The sequence below is a fragment of the Artemia franciscana genome, chromosome 2 (assembly GCF_032884065.1).
Source record: "Artemia franciscana chromosome 2, ASM3288406v1, whole genome shotgun sequence".
Taxonomy (NCBI): domain Eukaryota; kingdom Metazoa; phylum Arthropoda; class Branchiopoda; order Anostraca; family Artemiidae; genus Artemia; species Artemia franciscana.
The window spans coordinates 41,739,996-41,761,689 of NC_088864.1; the positions used below are offsets into that span (position 1 = coordinate 41,739,996).

The 21,694-nt window shown below is 35.3% G+C and overlaps 1 protein-coding gene across 3 annotated transcripts in view; it reads right to left on the reverse strand.

Moving 5' to 3' along the window:
* Window positions 1-21,694, reverse strand: part of LOC136041790 (17S U2 SnRNP complex component HTATSF1-like) — a 109,877-nt gene that overhangs the window by 39,314 nt on the left and 48,869 nt on the right. For all 3 annotated transcript variants that reach the window (XM_065726547.1, XM_065726554.1, XM_065726562.1), the window contains 2 exons: window positions 14,148-14,989; window positions 7,742-7,892 (listed from right to left, as the gene is read on the reverse strand). In XM_065726547.1, coding sequence (XP_065582619.1) covers window positions 7,742-7,892; window positions 14,148-14,966 — 970 coding nt within the window. In that variant the 5' untranslated portion in view covers window positions 14,967-14,989. The remainder of the gene's footprint in view (window positions 1-7,741; window positions 7,893-14,147; window positions 14,990-21,694) is intronic.

Consider the following 21,694-nt stretch of genomic DNA (forward strand, 5'->3'; position numbering starts at 1 on the left):
CTTCATATGTTAACTAGTTTCTTTGATTTTCTTTAATATTACATAAGAAAAAAACTAGTTTTTTCAACTGAAAGTAAGGAGCGACATTAAAACTTAAAACGAACAGAAATTACTCCGTATATGAAATGGGTTGTCCCCTCCGCAATCCCTCGCTCTTTACGCTAAAGCTTTTAATTGTATTAAAAAGCAGAATTGTGGCAAAGAGTCAAACTTTAGCGTAAAGAGCGAGGGATTGCGGAGGAGACAACCCATTTCATATACGGAGTAATTTCTGTTCGTTTTAAGTTTTAATGTCGCTCCTTACTTTCAGTTAAAAAAACTAGTTTTTTTATGTAATTTCTGAACGTTTTTGAATTAATGCATGTTTGATTTTGGCTCTCCACACATAAATTATTAAAATGAAATTTGCATATTAATTCCTTTTTTGGCTAAATGGCTTTCTCTTAGTTTTGATCAGACGATTTTGAGAAATAAGGGATGGGAAAGGAGGCCTAGTTGCCATGCAATTTTTCGGTTACATAAAAAGGCAACTATAAATTTTTATTTTTAACGAATTTTTCTATTAGTAAAAAATATACGTAACTTAAGAATTATCTTACGTAACAAACTTTTATATTCTTTAATTTTTATTATGTATATGAGAGGGTTTGTACCCTCGTTAATACCTCGTTCTTTACACTAAATCGCAAGTTTTGTCCCAATTCTTTAAGAATGACCCCTGAATCAGAAAGGCCGTAGAATGAATAGTTGAAATTACTAAAAATACTATAGCATAAAGAGCGAGGTATTTATCTCCTCCTAAATACCTCGCTCTTTATGCTAAAGTATTTTTAGAACCCCTCACATGCGTAATAATCTCTGTTCGTTTTAAGTTTCAATGCTACACTTTACTTTCAATTGAAAAAAAAATTTCCATGTTTATTTTTTCATTGTTTTTTTATAGTAATTTTAGAAAATCCTGCGCCCTTTTCATTGAATTTCTGTTCCCCCATGACACATTTCTCCATGGAAAGATCCTCCCACATAGCCCCCTCCCCTCAACCCCACCCCCAAAACCAAAAAAAAATCCCCTGAAACCGACTGTACACTTCCCAATAACCATTATTATATGTAAACACTGGTCGAAGTTTGTAAGTTGCAGCCCCACCCCCAGGGACTTTGGGGGAGTAATTCATTCCCAAAGACATAGTTATTATGGTTTTTGACTATGCGGAACAAAATGGCTATCTCAAAATTTTGATCTGTTGACTTTGGAGAAAAAATGAGCGTGGGAGGGGGCGTAGGTGCCCTCCAATTTTTTTGGTCACTTAAAAAGGGCACTAGAACTTTTCATTTCCGTTAGAATGAGCCCTCTTGCGACATTCTAGGACCACTTGGTCGATACGATGACCCCTGGAAAAAAAAAAAAAAAAAAAAAAAAAAAAAAATACGCACCCGTGATTTGTCTTCTGGCAAAAAATTCAAAATTACACATTTTTGTAGATAGGAGCTTGAAACTTCTACAGTAGGGTTCTCTGATACGCTGAATCTGATGGTGTCATTTTCGTTAAGATCCTACGACTTTTAGGGGGTGTTTCCCCCTATTTTCCTAAATAAGGCAAATTTTCTCAGGCTCGTAACTTTTGATGGGTAAGATTAAACTTGATGAAACTTATATATTTAAAATCAGCATTAAAATGCGATTCTTTTGATGTAGCTATTGATATCAAAATTCAATTTTTTAGAGTTTTGGTTACTATTGAGCCGGATCGCTCCTTACTACAGTTCGTTACCACGAACTGTTTGATTATTTGGTGATGAGAACAATGTCTCACAGAACATACTGACGAAATATTGGCAGCAGGGCAATCACTGGACTTTTTATGCTGCTAAGTGTGTGATGATAGTAGAGAGTTTCTATAGATATCTCGATAGTGATGTAGCTCCCATATAGTATCCCAGTTCAGCCTCCTCCATTTAGCTTTTTCCCAATACTTTTCGACACCCGTGTTGAACGAGTTGCAGATTTCTCACTGATCGATCGGCATTAAGAATGTTTCAGAAGAAGACAGCACAGACATACAAAAAAGTTTTGTCCTCCTCTCCTTCAACGACAAGAAAGAATCACCTCTTGCCTGCGATCCCTTATTTGACAGACCAGAGCGAAAGATAAGATTCATATTACCGGAGTCAAGCACTTTTAGTGCCATGATCCCAAGGCCCATATCCTCTTGCATGCAAATGCTGGCAACATCAGAACCTTAATGCAGTCCTCGTATAGCGTTACACGCTTTTACGGCATTGGCAACTGTTCAGTGTTCATTACTCTTTTTAGTACAAGAGTAGAACTTAGCTCGTTTTAGCACCGAATCTGTCTGCAGTATGGACTTAGCGGGTTTAAGCACTGATTTAAGACTTAGCTCTTTTTTTCGTCAATGAGCTCGCAGCTTGGATTTAGCTCGTTTTTCTAGCACGCCACCAAAATTCTGTAGCTTGGACTTACTCGGATTCGTGCCAAAGTCAGGAATAAGCTAAGTTTCGCGCTAATTCAAGACTACGCTCACATTGCAACTAGTCTATAAGCAGTGAGAAATTAGCTCAGTTTTGCAGTTATTTAGGGCTTATATGCTTTCGGCACCACGCCACCAGGACTCCACAGCTTGGACTTCGTATCTTTTTGTAGTGATTGATGACTTGATTCAGCTTTGCAGAGATGCTGTCTAGAGCTTGGACCTGCTTCTCTTACATTGAGATTGAGAACCCCTGCATGATTCCGATTAAAACAAGGTGCAAAATACCTTCTTATCTACTAAAAAGTTAGCAGTGAGGGAAGTTCGGGGAGTGGGAGGTCGATGGGTCCCAGGCCCAATGCGTACCTACAATCATACAGATTTATATGCTTTGCATGATTCCATGTCTACTAAAAAGTTAGCAGTAAGGGGAGTTCGGGGAGTGGGAGTTCGATGGATCTAAGGCCCAATGCGTACCTCCAATCATACAGATTTATATGCTTTGCATGATTCCAGCTTTCATAATGTGCAGTATTTTCTACCATATTGTATCTGTGGAAAACGGCGCGATACTTGAGGTCCTTGCCCTTGAGGTTGAATTGGTTGACTCATCAATTCCCCAAAAGGTACATTTTTGGACCTTCAGATCATTTAGAGTGAAACGGATATATAAAATTTTTTCAATAACAGGGACATACGCATGAATATACTTTGGGCAATGGGCAAAGTTCGAAAAATAGAAAAACAGAAAAGTTATTCATAAAAACATAATAATTTAACGGGAATAGAAAATTTTTGAACAAATTTTGGTAGAAATGATGAGTCTGCCCCCCCCTCCCCACCTACCACACGCTGTCCAAAATTGGACAGCGTTAACTACAGCTTTTAACAAAAGAAAAGTTTTAATGTCAATTTAAGACAGTTTGTACTTCCTTCACAAACGCTTCTAACAAAATTTTTAAATTAAAAACTTTTTGGACAGAGCCCTTTTATCCCAAAAATGTGTTTATTTGATATTTGTTGATTTTCTTTTCTCACCTATTTTTTATGCATTGGACATAAGTTGATAACAGCAAGTACAGCCGTCAATCCTTACCAATTAGAAAACCTACTGGCCTTCAAGTTGAACCTGAAATTGATCACAAAAACATCTTGCTAGCATCTCATCCTCATTTCTTTTGACTAAAATGACTACGAAGTTTTCTTTAAATGCTTATCACAATATCCAAATGACATTCAATGCTATTTATCTTTTATAATGCCAAGTTACAAAGCGCATTTTAACAGATAGTCAAGCTAGTTTTCACGGTGTTATTCGCCATTTGTTGATCTAAATAGTTATTATTACACATTACAAAGATACGTTTATTCATCCGGGTTTGCTCTACTGCTTACAGAGCTTCGTCACTTTTTAGCTTCTTTTCAGAGGGAAGAAAGTCGTGAATGAAATAGTTTTCTAGACAGAGATATTCGAAGGTTTTTTGCAATCAGCTGGAAACCATTAGCTATTGAATATAAATTTTGAATAGATACTACTTTGATATATCCATAATTTCATTGCAAAGCTTACAGAAAATGATGGAATGTTGGACTGGCCACCAAAGATTATATTATCTCAAATCCTTCTGAAAAAAAAAAACAGATAAAGACGAATTTGGATAGCTTCTCAAACTACATGCAGTTTTAGGGATTTCAGAGTCAAAACTAAGAATAAATATTATCCATTGCTTATCGTTATCTGTTTTGAGTACAGAAGTGCCAAAATGGCACAGTTACACAGGCATTTAGAGGAAAAGAGTGGGCTCTTGTTCACTCTTTTTCTCTACATGGATGCTGACGATTTTCCCGGTAATACTAATTATAATTCATATAATTCACTTACTTTTGTATTTTTTTTCCAATTTATCCTTTCGCCAAGAAAAGAAAATAATATCCACACAAATACAGGATTTCCGCATCTATTTTAGGGACTACTTTCCCCTCTATCTACCATGCGCACAGGTATGGTGGTAGAGCAAATAAAAGAAAGTATTTCCTTCAATACTATTTCTAAAAGAACATATATGTTCCATATAAAATCTTAAGTGGGCTACTACCTCCCTTAACGGTATCATAAACGCTCACATCACTAAAGTTTGAGTTTTTTGTAGCTCAATAGCTCAAGACTAAACATTTTAATGCATGAACAATATGATTTAACTTTTTAACTTTTTAAGTTAAACTTTTTAACTTACAATTTTTACTTTTTTATCACAATGCTCTGAGTGATTGATGTTATTTTTTTTTTTTTGCTTTAAATCGCCGATCGTTGGTTTACAAGAACACTCAGTCACCTCGTCTCTTCTTCTATTAAATGAAAAAAGTGTTTTTTTAACTGCTCTTTACGCTAAAGTTTGACGCTTTGTCACAACGCTACTTTTTAAAACAACAAAAAAAATTTAGCGTAAAGGGCAAGGCGTTGAGGACGGGGCAACCCCTTTCATATACGGAACAATTTCTGTTTGTTTTATGTTTTAATGTCGCTCCTTACTTACAGTTAAAAAAAACTTATTTTTTTTATTATTTAATTTCTGAACGTTTTTGAATTAACGCATGTTTTGATTTTGGTTCACCGAACATGAAATGATTAAAACGAAACTTGCACATTAATTTTTTTTTGCTAAATAGCTTTCTCATAGTTTTGATCGGACGATTTTGATAAAACAAAGGGGTGGGGGAGGAGGCCTAGTTTTTCTTACGAACGTTTAAATTGAAAAATTTAAAAATTAAAAAAAAAATTTTACGAACGTTTTTGTTAGTAATAAATATACGTAATTTACGAATTAAGTTACGTAATGAACTTCTATATTTGTGTATTTTTATTACGTACTGAGCGTGTTCACCCCCTCGTCAATACCTCGCTCTTTACACTAGAACTTGAATTTCGTCCCAATTCTTTTAAAAATGACCCCTGAATCACAAAGGCCGTAGAATAAATAGTTTAAATTACTAAAAATACTTTAGCGTTAAGAGCAAGATATTGTGGAGGAGACGAACCCCATTATATACGTAATATTTTGTGTTCGTTTTAAGTTTTAATACTGCTCATTACTTCCAGTTGAAAAAAAATTATTTTCTTATTGTTTTTTTTTTAAATAATGCTAGAAAATCCTGCACCCCGTTCATGGAAATTCTCTTCCTTCATGATGAATTCCTTCATGAAAATATCCTCCCCCGTAACCACCTCTCCCCAATCCACCCCAACGTGAAAAACTCCCCCTGAGACTTGTTATTAAAACTTTGTTATTTAAACAATTGTTATTTGTTATTTTATTGTAATTGTTATTTAAGCAATGGTCAAAGTTTCTAACGTGTAGCCCCTCCCCCACAGACTGTGGGGTATGAAGTCGTCCCCATAGACATAGTAATTAGGTATTCGACTAAGCTGAACAGAATGGCGATCTCAAAAATTTGATCCGGTGACTTTGGGGAAAAATGTGCGTGAGAGGTGCCCTCCAATTTTTTGGTCACTTAAAAAGGGCACTAGAACTTTTAATTTCCGTTAGAATGAACCCTCTCGTGACATTCTAGGACCACTGGGTCGATATGATCACCCCTGGAAAAAACACATCCGTGATCTGTCTCCTGGCAATAAAATACAAATTCCCCATTTTTGTAGATAGAAGCTTGAAACTTCTACAGTAGGGTTCTCTGATACGCTGAATCTGATGGTGTGATTTTCGTTAAGATTCTATGAATTTTAGGGGGTATTTTCCCCTATTTTCTAAAATAAGGCAAATTTTCTAAGGTTCGTAACTTTTGATGAGTAAGACCAAACTTGATGAAACTTGTATATTTAAAATTAGCATTAAAATTCGATTATTTTGATGGAACTATTGGTATCAAAATTCCGCTTTTTTAGAGTTTCAGTTTCTATTGAGCCGGGTTGCTCCTTTCTACAGTTCGTTACCACGAACTGTTTGATATTTTGAATAGCTCTCTGTAGGCGTCATAAAGTTTCACAATGAAAATCTGCTGTAATTATTGTTCCCAGGCTGCATAAGTTCTACAAGCAATACATCTAGATCCCAAACTACTTGAAACAACTGTATATTTTCTGTAATCATTTTATATTCACCTATATTTTCTTTTCAGCTAATCGGAGGTTTAAAAAATCTAGTTTTTGTGTTTGCTTAAAACAATAGTACTATTGTTTAACTATTTTGAAAGGCAACGCTTTCAGTTACATGATTGTTAGGATTATTCTAGTCTAAAACGCTTTCAGTAAAGTCCTGATCGGATTTTACCATGGTAGACGTGGGGCTCAGAGGTACAGCAGAAAAGTTTCATATGCAGAAAAGTTTCTGTCTGCTGTAAAGTTTAAGGCCACCCTTTACATTCAATTGATAAAGACAAGCTTTTTTCAAAACCCTCAGCCCTCCCCTCCCCCACTCTGACACAAAATTTTGACTCTTGCTTTATTGAAAGCACTTTAGAGCAAGGTAAGGGCCCAATCATTCTATTTAAGACTCCCCATTCATACAGATTGACAAACCTATTATATGGCTTTGATTTCAACAAGGTGGCATACATCGGTCATTTGTGAATTATGTACTTAAAGTTTTTTTTTCTATTTTTGACTTCCAAAGAGCCACCTTGGAATATTGTTGGATAATTTCCAAGATTATCTCTGCAAAATTTCACGTTCCGCATAAACAGTTTGACTCATCTTTCAGTTCAAAACACAGACAGACACACTTCAGAATGACAGATGTGTTATCACAAAAAATCACTTCTAACATTATGAATTCAAATTCTTCTACTATTTGAGATAAAAAGCCAATTTTCAAGATCTCTCTATTTAAGTTTACAAAATAACTAATAAGATACATTTCAATTTTAGGTCGTAGAACTGTTGAAACAAAATGTAAGTTTTTTATTTGTTTGTTCAAATTAAGAACTTACACAGAAACCACTAAAAAATTATTTTATTTCCATTGATAGTTTGTTCTCTAGTCTTTCTCCGTTTTTTTTTTTCAATCATTTTTTTAAGCCAAATTACGAGTTGGTTCTGTGCGACATAATTAGACTACAACTTATAAGCAAAAATCTCAATCTCAATTTTTCTATTACTGGGATATGAAAGCCTCGGTGGAAGATTAAAAAATGTGAAGGACGACCCTTAAAATTTGTAGTTTGATTCATAGCAACTAATTAGGGCCTCTCTAAAAATAATTGTAATGACGCAGAATGTGATATAGAATCTTTCTTACATGGTGGCTTGGGTGCTTTCTTTTCCTGAGTTGGCTTCTGTTCAGGCTCAACAGCTTCATCTTTCGATTTCACATGCTTCTCTGCTACGGTTTGAATTTCATCAGTGACACCATAGCTCATCTGGTATCTTGCCATGAAATCCTCGTCTATCTAAAAATATTAAGCTCATTAATCCAATAGAAAACCATCTGACAACGCATTTTTCAAACAACAACTAGGTCAAAGCCCCCTCCCCAAAAAACACTCGAAAACCACAACGAAAAAAAATATATATATAACTAAAATGTAAAAATAGAAACAAAAAATTAAACTAGTAATTGTTCAATCAAAAACAATTGAAGTTAAAGCAAGATACTAGTCAAAACACGTGAAGTATATGAGAACCAGAAGAAACCGTGAGACATTATTTGTTTTAAAAATGAAGTTTTTCTCGCGCTAAAAAACTCAAACTGAAGTTGAAACTTAAAACGAACAAAATTATTACTTCCCACATTACATAAGATATGTCTACATAACCAGCTCCCAAACATACTGATTCGTGATATTTTCAAGCATTTTAGGATTATAAAAGTTAGCACTTTACAAAAACATAAAACCTGCTACTAATACTACTAGAACAACTCAATGCAGCATCAAGCTGCATGAATCAGACGCAGCTATGGACATTCTGTCTCCCACTATATCTATTCAAAGCTTCATTTCTCCTCCCATGATGTTCCAATTTCCTATTAATCCTTCCTTATGACCTCTTCTTACCCTATTCGGGGACGACCTGCTTTTTGTTTGGTTCCAAGTGGATGGCTAAAAGTACAATCTTTGACAATTTGTCCTAACCATCTCAACCTTTCTTTCATTATAGGAAGGTTGAAAGTATAATTTTATTGTAGAGAGTCGGATAAAACCGCATTTTCGCACAGCTTATTGTTTGAAATATAATAATAATAATAATTTAATAATAATAATTTATTCCAGAAAAAGCCCGTGGGCCATAAGAAATTTACATAACAAAAAACAAACAAGAAATTAACTAAATTAAATTAATACTATTTAAAGAAAACACTCCCGATGTGCCGCTGCAATCCTTACAAATCTTGCTATCCTTTTAATACTCAGAAATTTGTCTCTTTCATTCTATCTACCATCCATATCTCATTCAATTTTTCTTTACCATACATCTCTCGCCTCCGCTCATTCAATTCGACACATTCACACAAAAAATGTATTAAAACTTTCATCCTGAGATCCACACATAGGACAAGCAATAGATTCTACCTTCTCCCCTTTTCTCCCTTGATACTTTCTTTTCTCCCCAATCAAAAATCTATTTCCCCTCCAATCCAAATAAGCCTTCAAATCCTCTCTACTTAACCCAGCCTTCCAAAATACCTCCTCCCCCCAACTACCCTTTATCTGTCTATACAATTTTAGCGACCCTGAACGATCCAGACTTGCCCACCATATCTGTATTTCTTGGTTCTTCAACCTCTCTTGTACCTCCCTTATTACTATTTCCTCCATACCCATAATCCCCTTTCCTTCATTCCACCATTCCCCTAATCCACACTTATCTAAGATATCCTTAATCTCCGCCGGCCACCCTGTTTTACTATTCTGTCTCAACGCCTCTAAGTATGCTGCCTTTGCTACCGTAAATCTCTGCATACCCAGTATCCTAACCCAATATCTCATCATGGTCACTAGCCTCATAGATCGCAGCGATACTAGCCCTAAATCCCCCTGGATTACCAAATTACTAAACGAATCCCATAGTCCTAACATCCTTTTATAATATCTCATCATAACCACCTCAAGTTTTGGACCTTTCCGATAGCCCCAGATCTCTGCTCCATAATGCATCGCCGGTACTATCTTACTTGTCCAAATCCTCTTATGTACTCTAATGTCTCTCACCCGTCTAAGACTACTCCTCGCTATTTCACCGCTAATATACCTCCCCCTTGCATTCGCTAGATCCAGATGCCCGCTGAATTTCCCATTACTAGTAAACTTTACCCCAAGATAAACAAATTCATTATTCACTGGTATAGTTTCACCTTTAAAGAAAAAATTCACATCTTCACTTTCCATGGCTTTACGACCAAATACCATCACCACTGGCTTCGATGTGTTCAGGATTAAATTCTTCTCTTCCAAATAAACCTCCGTAATCTCTAATAATTGTTGCAGTTTCTCCTTTGTTTCCCAGTAATACGATGTCGTCAGCAAATAGTAGTAAGCACAGTTTAAGCAAATCTATCGATATCATTGGTGCATTGTTCTTAACGAAAAATTCATTGGCATCATTCAAATAAAGGCTAAACAATTTCGGTGACAGCACACATCCCTGCTTTAGTCCCAATAAAGATTGCACTGGAGTTGAGCACTTTCCCGCCACTCTCACTACTAACTTCACGTACTTATACATTTCGCACAGCAACAATACAAAATAGTGAGGCAGTCCTAAAGATAACAGGTTTAACATTAACAGGTTCCTATCCACATTATCATATGCTCCTTTCAGGTCTAAAAAAGCTGCAAATAACCTTCTCCCTTTTCCTTTCCTATACTTCTCTACCAAAATTCTATGTTTGTTTCTTTTTATTGTTTGAAATAGTTTGTTTCTTTTTATTGTTTGTTTCTTTTTATTGTTTCTTTGTTTGTTTCTTTTTATTGTTTGAAATAGGTCAGTCAAATTGTCTTTGAAGATCTGCCTTCACCTTTTGAAGTGCTCACACTTCCGAGCTATACTATATGGTTCGAAAACTTGTCTTCCTATTCATCAATTTTTTTTCAATTATGACAAGACATCCAGGGCCTTGGCTATTCTACTTTTTACTACATCCACCACATTTACTAATAATGCTACCCAGGTACATCAAGCTATCCTCTTGATTGATCTTCTCATCACCCAACTTCACCTCTTCACCTTCATGTATTTCTACTCTAAGCCACTCGCAAATCCCTGTTCAAAATCGATAATCTATAAAACCAAAGACTAAAAGAATTATATCATTCAGACAATTCTCAATTATTAATCTAAAAGCAAAAATTTCGTAGAAGTATCCTCTCTCTTCCAAAAATTGCACTATTCTTCTCTTAAAACTTCTTCTACTGAATTTCTTAGTCTAAGAACTATCATCATGGTAAGTAATTTCCTTTTTACAGAAACCAAGCTAATGCCTTCATAATTACCCCACTTGCCCTTATCAAATTTATTATAAAGCGATTTAATTAAAGTTTTCCTAAATCACCAAGTACTTCCTCTTTTTCAAACATCTTATTCATAATCTTCAGTAATTTATCTCTAACTTCGTGACAAACATATTTCAAAACGGGTTTTACCAAATTATTGGCGCTGAAATCTTATTACTTTTTAAGATTAATAGTACTGTCTCTAACTCCTCTTCGCAAAATAAATATTCCTTCAGTTCTAAATTGTCAACAATAGTTATTTTTTCTATATTTTTTCTTACTTCTTTATCATGGTTTATTACATAAAACCGACACCAATGGATATTCTCTGGGGATCTAAAAATTCCATTAAGTGGCGTGCAGAAAATAAAAAACAAATTTATAAGGCTTTCAATAGTCCTTCATCGGCCCTGATATCGATAATTTCTAGCATACAATTAGAATACAATTAAAGTTTATGGTAACGAACTGTAAGCAAGGAGCGACTCGGCCCAATAAGAACCAAAACTCCAAAAAAGAATTTTGGTAACAATTAATAAATCAACAGAATTGGCTTCTTATTCCGCTTCCAAATATATAAAATTCGGTAAGTTTAATGTTACTCATGAAAAGCTACAAGCCTAGAAAAAATGTCAAATTTTCCAAAAAGGGACAGAAAACTCCTCAAAGTGAAGCAATCTTAATAAAAACTCATACCATCAGATTCAGCACATCACAGAACCCATTTTGCATAGGCTTCAAGCTCCTATCTACACAAATGTGGAATTTTGTATTTTTGCCAGAAGAAGGATAACGGATGCGTGTTTATTTGTTTGTTTTTATTCTTTCTCCAGGGGTAATCGTATCGAACTAATGATGATAGAAAATTAGGATAAGGCTGATTCAGACGGAGATAAACAGTTCTAAATCCTTTTGAAGAGACCAAAAACATTGAAGGACAACTAGCCACCCTCCCATGCCCCCTTTTTCCCAATGACATCCGATCAAAAATTTGACATTTGACTGACATTTGGTTCAGAATAGTTGAAAGGTTTAATAACTTTGCCTCTGGGGATGACGTGACCCCAGCAGCCCCAGGGAAAAAGGTTGTAAGTTATGCAACTTGCCCGTTGTTTATACGCAGTATTTGTCTGGGAAATACATGGAAACTTTTCTTGGGGAGGGGATTTCGGCGGGATTGGCCTCCGACGGGAGAACTTTTCGTAGGGGAGGAAACTTTTCGGAAAGAATTTTCTAGTAAAAATTTTGCACGAAGGGAGGGGGACTTTGTTATAAAATTTGCGCATTATTTAAATACAGTATTTGTTATTGGGAAATATACAGAAATTTTTCGGAGGGAAAGATTTTCCATAGAATTCTTTCGGAGGGAGAGATTTTCAATTGAAAATTTTCTACGGAAGGGGGGGGGAGTTGTGGCATGATTTGACTATACCATCAACTTTATCAATTAGAAATCTAACTATAAGAAATTGAATTTAAAAAAAAAAATCAATGAAAGCAAGGAGACTTTTTTAAGGGGAATTATCTGGAGGAAATTTTCTGGAGAAAATTTTTAGCCAGGAGCAAGTTATACGGGGTAAATTTTTTGGTTAGGATTTTACTCGTAAGGCATTTTACAAGAGCGCATTGAACAGTGTTTGATAGTTTTGTGTCGCTTGATTATTATTGGATATTGAATTTGAGGAGTTTTTCTTTTTCTTTGAGGAGTTGATCGTTTTTGATGGATCTTAATTGTTGGCTTTAGGTTTAGCAATTTGGAACTTGGGACGCTCTGGATAAGCAGACATATGCAAATGTAAGAAGAAAACAGAATATCTAAAAGAAATTGCTTGATCAAATGGGTAGAATTGTTCTAGATGCTAGTTTGGTCACTATGGGTAACTAATGTAACTTAGTCCAAACTTTTAATGCACTTACAATGTAAGGGTAGATAATAAGGTAGGCAATCACTGGTTACTCGTAGTTGCAGCAATAGCTGAAACCAGGCAGTGCTAAACTCATCTCATAGTAGCCAAAAGCGTAACACGTGGTTTGAAAAAAAAACTGTCTAATGGTAAAAATTCCTATTTTAGTGAAAAATATTTCAAAAAAGAGCTCGATATCCCCCGAAATTGGCAACAAATTAAAAAGAAAAATACGCCATTGGAAAAAGCCATTGTCGAAAACCAGAGAGTTACAGGCCCCGACCTAGAACAACAAAGAAAATCATTTTTTGCATATTTAGAGCTGATCTCTCTTTTTTTCCCAATGGTCGTAGAATATTGGGAGATGACTTATTTTAACAAAAATCACAATATTTTTTGTATTATTTAAGTATCAAAAGAGACCGTACCATAGCAAAGTGGTATTTTCTGCCGTTTTGCGTTAACCATACAGAGGAAAACACCTTCTGGTTAACTTTTTATTGTTAGACATAATTTTTTCAATCTACTTCTTAACATATTCCAGACCCCTTGAGGCCTCTAAACCAGTGGCGTATATAAGGGAGAACTAAGGGGGTAAACTTGTCCTCGGGCAAAATATCTGTTGGGGCGTCATTTAGATACATGGCTTTTAAAAAAAAAAATTGCGTTTATTAAGGGGGCAGGCACGTAAACTGATATTCCCCCCCCCCGTTCTGAAAACCTACCCATGCCTTTGCTCTATACAACATCAGATCAGTATACCTAGCGTTCGGTGAAATGCTAAAGCCCAAGTAACACAAACTAGGAAATAGACGAAGGGAACCAGACCTCTCTCCCCAGTCCGTGTATAATATAGGCCCTTTCTAACCAAAAAGAAGCCTTAAAAATCCTGATGACCTGAACTCTGGGCCTAATGAATAAATTTGTTTTACAGTCCGGCTGTTACTATGGACACCTCCTTCCGGTTGATCAAACGCTACTATGGACTTCCACCTCCCTCCAAACGTACTTTTGGTTCAGATGACCAGTCAATGCGTACGTCAAGTCTTCAGATACATACCTCTCCCCCCCCCCAAAAAAAAAATTAGCTTCTTTATGACTTTTCCTGTAATTTCTAAAATAATATCACAATGTAATATTAATAAATGATGTCAATAATAGTATAAAGTCATACCCAACACCCTCCCCCCATCCCTCCCTGAAAGAAAAGGAGGCGTATGCGCCAGTCACCACTGGTTCCTGTACATAAGTGGATTATTTTTACAGGTTCCTCTTCAAACAATAAATAGAAATTTGGAATAAAACAAACCTTGGGGAACCAAGCTCCTTTTTCTGGGTCCCATTCATATGAACCTGTTTCATCCGGCTGAACCTGTGTATTTCCAGTCGGCGTTGGTTGAGGTATGTTTTTCTGCATTTCAACTGCAGCATGGTATATTTCACTTGATGTCTCATCCCATTTATTTTCTACTTTACTGAACCTTAGATATTTCCCTGCAGTGTCTTTATAAAAGTAAGTATCACCGTCAAAAACATAGTTCGGTGCAACTTCTTGCCTTGCCTCCCAAGCATTTGTACTTTGATTCCAAGCAAGTTTCTCTCCCACTTCATTAGTATATACATAGGTGCCATTTTCTAGAGTGTAATTAGAAGCGTTTGAATTTTGAGTCTTTTCCTCTTCTTCTTCACTTTCACTAGTTGATTTACGCCTCTTTTTTGGTGGTTCTGTAGAATTAATAGCGGAATCAACAGTCTGTTCTGTACTTTCAGACGACTTGCGAACTTGCTCCCAGCTATTACTTAATTCATTCCATGAATATTTTTGGCCATCCGGCGTTGAATACACATATGTGCCATTTTCAAACGAATAATTATTGTCTATTAGAGCCTTATCAACTTCTAATTGTTCTGAGCTATTTTTAGAATCATCAATTCCTTTTTGAGACGACTCGTCCAGCCCTTCCTCTCCTGATTTAGGAGGTACGTTCACTTCGTTCTGCTTTTTTCCTGTGCTGCAAACAATTTCTAGCATCTGGTTTCTAGATGTACCTTCAGAAGTGGGAATGTCACTTTGGGCAGGAACTTGGCTTGTATCCGCTTGTAAATCCAGTTTTTGCAAGTCTTCCATATTGGAGCATTGGCTTCAGAAACCTGAAATTTAAATTCAAAACGAATTGAGTATGATAGCAGAACACGATATAATACTAAAAGTAAGTAATTAACAATTGGATTATTTAATTTTTATAGCCCAAAATTCTTGAAATAATACTTTTCTTTATACTTATTCATTGCAATCTATTGTAATAAAATTTATTTTTATGGTTTTCAATAAATAAATCAAGATGTAATTTTTATTCAAATTTTGGCAGAGCAAAAGGGAAAAGAACTGTGTTGTCAACCGTACCAATGACTGCAAATACATAAAAGATTATTCAAAATTAAATGTCGTATTTGAAGTAAAGTAAAAGCAGCGTGTTTTATGTTTCTACACAGGTATTAAAATATCCTCAATCTCAGAAACAGCACTTGAAGGCGCAGCTGGGGCACGCACTGGCGACAAGAACGACAATAAATAAAATTCCAGTAATATGGTCATTCACGAGCAGCACCATTTCTAAGATGACATTAATAGGCTAAGTCGGTGACATTTTTCTTTCATGACAATAATTTAAAAAGAACAAATTTCCGGCATTTTAATGCTTTATAAATGTGCTAAAAAGTAACATTTCAAAGCAGCTGGACAATCAAAATTAGGCAAAGATGCAGTAACTTATAACTATCACTAATATTTACTAGAGTTGTCTTCACAAAGAAAAAAATATATAAAAACAAAACAATTAAACGTTGGAAAAAAAAAAAAAACATGTTCGATGAAGGATTGAGAAAGATCTGGGGATGAAAGTGGTAGCTATCCACAAGATCTTTATCAAGTTGGAATTTGATAGACTATTTTTCAATAAATGAACGATAAAGTTCTTTCCAAGCACCAAAACGAACCAAAATTACCATGACAGAAGATATCAAACTCACCCACTTCAAACATGCTTAATGTAGAATATTATTTTCATTTTACTTAAAACTGAGTGGATTGCTTCAGTTTTTGCTACCTGTTGCTTATCAAAATTACGATAAATAAGACTGAGAACCCAAACTCCCCTCATAATTCCATTGGAAGACACTCAAAAACGATGGGGGAATAACGAAGCTGCTCTGCTTTTATTCGTGGTAATTCACGTTCAGTTCAATTGTTACGTTCCTTGAAACATGTGCGCATTTACATTTGATTTTTGCATCATGCTAACTTTGGTTTATTTTAAATTTAATTTCTTATATGAGTTATTTTTCGCTTGTTCAAAGTTTTAAGATCATACTTAGCTTTCGTTGAAAAAATCTGTTTATACAAAGAGCTTCACTTTGTTCTTTAGTTGAGTTTTATTATGCATCAATAGCAGTAATATTTATAATAATAGTTGGAATAGTAGTAGTATCAACAGTATTCCTATATTCAGTGTTATCTCCTCGGGCTCCACCAACGCTAATACCACCATTCTCGGCTTATTAACTCCCTAACAACTGTCACTACTAAATTACACATTAATTAAATTCAATCTTCTGCCACAGCCCTAACACCGCTTACATCTCGACCATCATCGTCAAAACCATCAGTTAAGTTGAATCTTGTTTGCTTCTGGTTTTTAGGAAACGAAACTGACTGGCCGGCATACCCTTAATCATTGACTGATCTTTGTTCCAGAATCCTTAACCTGATTACCATGAATAGAAGGGGCTATCTCTCTTTTTTTGAGTCTTAAACAAGTTTCAAGCACGAGCGATACAGGACATGTTGAAGTGCCTTCATTCAGATGTCACGGCCTCGTAGATTATATCAATCCTCGCATAATCCTTATTTCAACTAGATGTGATATGTCCATATACATAATATATATATATATATATATATATATATATATATATATATATATATATATATATATATATATATATAGTATATCGAGAGGCGTAGGAGTGAGTCTTGGAATCGTTCATAATCGTTAATACTTCAATATTCCCAGTTCTAAGATTTAATATGTCTATACGACGGAATTAAGGGATTGGTTCTATCTGGGAATCTGGAGCTATAGAGATTACCAATCCTGACATTATTTATCAAACAGTTCGTGATAAGGAACTGTAAGTAAGAATCAACGCAATTCAATAGTAACCGAAACTCTAAAAAACACAATTTCGATACCAACACATATATCAAAAGAATCGGCTTATTATGCTGATTCCAAATATACAAGTTTCATTAATTTTAGTATTCCCCATCAATGGCTACGAGCCTGAGAATTTTTGCTAGATTTTCAAAAAAGGGGGAAACACCGCCTAAAATCACAGAATCTTAATAAAATCACAGCACCAGATTCAGCGTATCAGAGAACCCTACTGTTGAGGTGTCAAGTTGCTATCTGCAAAAATGTGGAATTTTGTACTTCTTGACAGAAAAAAGATCACGGATGGGTGAATAGTTTTCGTTTTTTTTAGGGATGATCATATCGACCAAGTGGTCCTAAAATATCAGGAGAGGGTTCATTCGAAAGGAAATTAAAAGTTCTAGTGCCCTTTCAAGAGACCAAAAAGATTTAAGAGAAACTAGGACCCCTCCCACACCCTTTTTTCCAAAAATCATCCGATCAAAATTTTGAGATAGCCATTTTGTTCAGCATAGCTGAAAGGCCCAATAGCTATACCTTTAGAGATAGCATAACCCCCAAAGTCCCTGGGGAAATGTCTTTAAGTTTTAAAATTTGGCCATTGTTTACGTACACCATTTGTTATCGGGAAGTATGCATGCATTTTTTTTAGGGTGGGGGACGAATTTTCATATTAGGAGATTTTTCAAGGGGAGAATTTCTCATGGAGAGGGAAGTTACCAGGGTATGAGATTTTCAGGAAAAAATGTTTCATTGGGAGATCAGTCAAGATTCCTATACGAAATAATTTTTATATGTCTTTCTTTCTCTTTGCCGGCTTAATTTTACGGGTAGAGATGTTAGGGCAATTGTCCGGGGTAAATTTTCAGCGGGATTGAATTTTTTAGGGGAAAGTTCCGTGGGGAGGGGGATTTTCCATGGAGGGGGGTTTCTCCTTGGAAGTTTTTTCCCATGGAGGTGGAGCCAGATTTCCTGGCATAGTTTCAAAACGATCAGAAACTAGATATAAAAAAAACAGCTTTTTCAACTAAAAGTAAGGAGGAACATTAAAACTTATAACTAACAGAAATTATTACGTATATGAGGGGTGTTAACCCCTCCTAAATACCTCGCTCTTTAGGCTAAATTTTGAGTTCTTTGAGAACAACTCTTGAAACATAAAGGTCGTTTAATTAGAACAATAAGAAGCATTTTTAAAAGTACTCAAAAACTTTAGCGCGAAGAACAAGGTGCTGATGTGGACGCCCCTCACACACGTAATGATTTCTGCTCGTTTTAATTTGTAATGTTGCTCCTTAGTTATAGTTGAAAAAACTTGTTTTTCTAAAGTTTAATTTTCAACAAAGCGTGACACACTAGTCTTTCAGTTACATGTATCTATGAACCGCAAGTGTCAGGGATCAACCTCTGAAAGTACACAGGATAAGGAACAAGAAATCTAATTTTTTAAATGATTACGAGAAAACTTGAAAAATCTTGAAAAAATCAAGAACTCAGGCACAAACAGACCTAAAATGGGTCCAGGGGGGGGTTTTATTTTGATTTCTTTGGGTGCTTCAATAATACTTAATCGAAACAACTCCTAAGGATCCATTTGATGATTACTAGCTATACAGAGTATTAAAACTAGTATTATTATGATCAAATACTTAGTGGTAACGGACTGTAGTAAGGAGGAACCCGGCACAATAGTAACTGAAACTCTAAAAAAACAGAATTTAGAAACCAATAGATTCATCAAAAGAATCGGCTTATTATGGTGATTCCAAATATATAGAATCCGTAAAGTCTAATGATGTCCATCTAAAGCTACAAGCCTGAGAAACTTTGCCTGATTTTCAAAAAAGGAGGGAAACATCCCCTAAAGGAGGAGGGGTAATCTTAATGAAAATCACGCATTTTATACTGCTTTTAAGTTTCATCAAGTTTAATCATACCTATCAAAAGTTACCAAGCCTGAGAAGATTTGCCTTATTTTCGAAAAAAAGGGGAAAAACACACCCTAAAAGTCACCGAATCTTAATAAAAATCACACCAATAGATTCAGGGTATCAGAAAACCCAACTGTATAGGTTTCAAGGTGCGTGTTTATTTTAGGTGGGTTTATTTTTTCCAGGGGTGGTCATAACGACCCAGTGGTCCTAGGATGTCGAGAGAGGGCACATTCTAACTAAAATTGAAAGTTCTAGTGCCCTTTTAAGTGACCAAAAAAATTGGGGGTAACTAGGCCCCTTCCCATGCTTTTTTTTCCCAAAGTCACCGAATCAAAATTCTGAGATAGCAATTTTGTTCAACGTAGTCAACAAACATAATAACTATGTCTTTAAGGGCGACTTAGTCCCCCCCCCTCCAGTCCCCGGGGGAAGAGCTGCAAGTTATGAACTTTGCCCATTGTTTACATATAGTATTGGTTATTGGGAACCAATAATATAACCTGCATACAGAAGTATACAGGTTTTTGGGAAATATTACTTATTGGGATGGGAAGTTTTCAGGGGGGATTTTTTCTGGTGGTGGAGGGTGGGAGGTCACGGGGAGGGGTCAAGTGGGAGGATCTTTCCATGCAGGATTTTATCATGGTTGAAGAGAATTTCCATGAAGGGGGCGCTGGATTTTCCAGCATTATTTAAAAAAAAACGAAAAATTAAATTTAAAAAAAAACACGTTTTTTCAACTAAGAGTAAGGAGCAACCTTAAAATTGAAAGCGAACATGAATTAGTACGTATATAAGGGGGCTGTCCCTCCTCAATACCTCACTCTTTATGCTAAAGTATTTTTAATAATTTCAAAAGAGCTATTTACCTATAGCTATATATATCAAAAGAGCTATCAACGGCCTTTGTGATTCAGGGGTAGTTCTTAAAGAATTGGAACACAATTCGAACTTTAGGGTAAAGAGCAAGGTATTGACGAAGGGGTGAGCCCCCTTATATACGTAACAAAAATACGCGAATATAGAAGTTTGTTACGTAAGTTAATTCGTAAGTTACGTGTATTTATTACTAATAAAATCGTTCGTAAACAAAATTAAAAGTTCTAGTAGCCTTTTTAAGTAACCAAAACTGGAGGGCAACTAGGCCCCCTCCCCCACCCTTTTTTTCTCAACATCGTTCGATCAAAACTTTGAGAAAGCCATTTAGCCAAAAACAAGTAGAATTAATATGCAAATTTCGTTTTACTTATTCATCTACGGTGAGCCTGCATTAATTCAAAACATTCAGAAATCAAATAAAAAAACAAGTTTTTTTAACTGAAAGAAAGGAGTGACATTAAAACTTAAAAAATTATTCCATATATGAAAGGGCTTGTCCCCTCCTCAATGCCCCATTCTTTACGCTAAAGTTTGACTCTTTTTCACAACCCTACTTTTTAAAACAATAAAAAACTTTAGAGTAAAGAGTGGGGCGTTGAGGAGAGGACAGCTCCTTTCATATACGGAAGAGTTTCTGTTCGTTTTAAGTTTTAGTGTCGCTCCTTACTTTTGGTAAAAAAAAAACTTTTTTTTAAATTTAATTTCCTTAAACGCGCAATGTGACCATCTTTCTTCTAATATAAATTTAAAATATTGTAAAAAAAAAGCTTTTGAAAAAAACCCATTAAAATCTGAAAGGATCAGAAACGAAGTCCAATAATAGGAAAAATTTCAACGAAGAGAAATAACTATAAATAGATAGTCAAACTAAAAGAAAAATAGTAGTTGTGCTGCTACAACCCCAAACCTCCCTTACGGCGTGAGTGCCATACGCACTTCACTGATAGCGAAAGAGGCTGGTTCAAAAATTATAAACTAATGTTTTAAAATTCTTATTTAGTCATAAATTTTTAAAACTTGGGAACAGGATAAAATTAGAAGGAAAGATAGCACTTACGGAATTGTCCTTTTAAAATAATGAAACTTGATGAATCCCAAAGATTTTTATTCTAAGACATTTTATTTTATTTTTTTGATGGTTATGACAAAAGGGGGATCAGAATAAAATAGTAGAATCATAAGAGTCTGTTTGAATGAAAACTGAACCGTAATACTTCAAAAACTGTCAATTGAGATTTTGAAAGTTTTATTTATGCCTCCATTTTCTATACTTCCGCACGAAATGGAAGTAAAAGGAAAAATCTTCCTTTAAAAGTATGCTTTTAAAGCAGTAAAACTTAATTGATGATCGCTTTTTTTATTCTAAAAGGACTTTGTTTTTTCCTATAAACTAGATCAACTATTTTTTTAAGGTTATGGAAAAAAACCATCTATTTAAGGTGTAAGCTTCACTGACATATTGTGTTCATTAAAGCTCAAATAATGATCTTGCCTTTTCAAACAAGGCTCAATACACCTAATTTGCAGTAAAAGTTGGTGATAGGAGGGGCGGGTGACAATGGAAGGCATCTTGCTCAGCTTGGCTCTCTAATTATACGAGCTGAAAATGTTTGCGTAATTCCGGCTCAAACAAGGTGTAACTACCCAATTTTTTAGCTGAAAAGTTGGCTACGGGAGGGATGAGGAGATTCCAGCCAGGACCCACTTTATGCCTCACATAGTATATATTGAGATTCCTTCATCATTCTACTTCAAACAAAGGGCAACATGTCCTGCCTTTCTACAAAGAAAACAAATGGTTGGGATATGTCAGGGGATGGAACAGCATT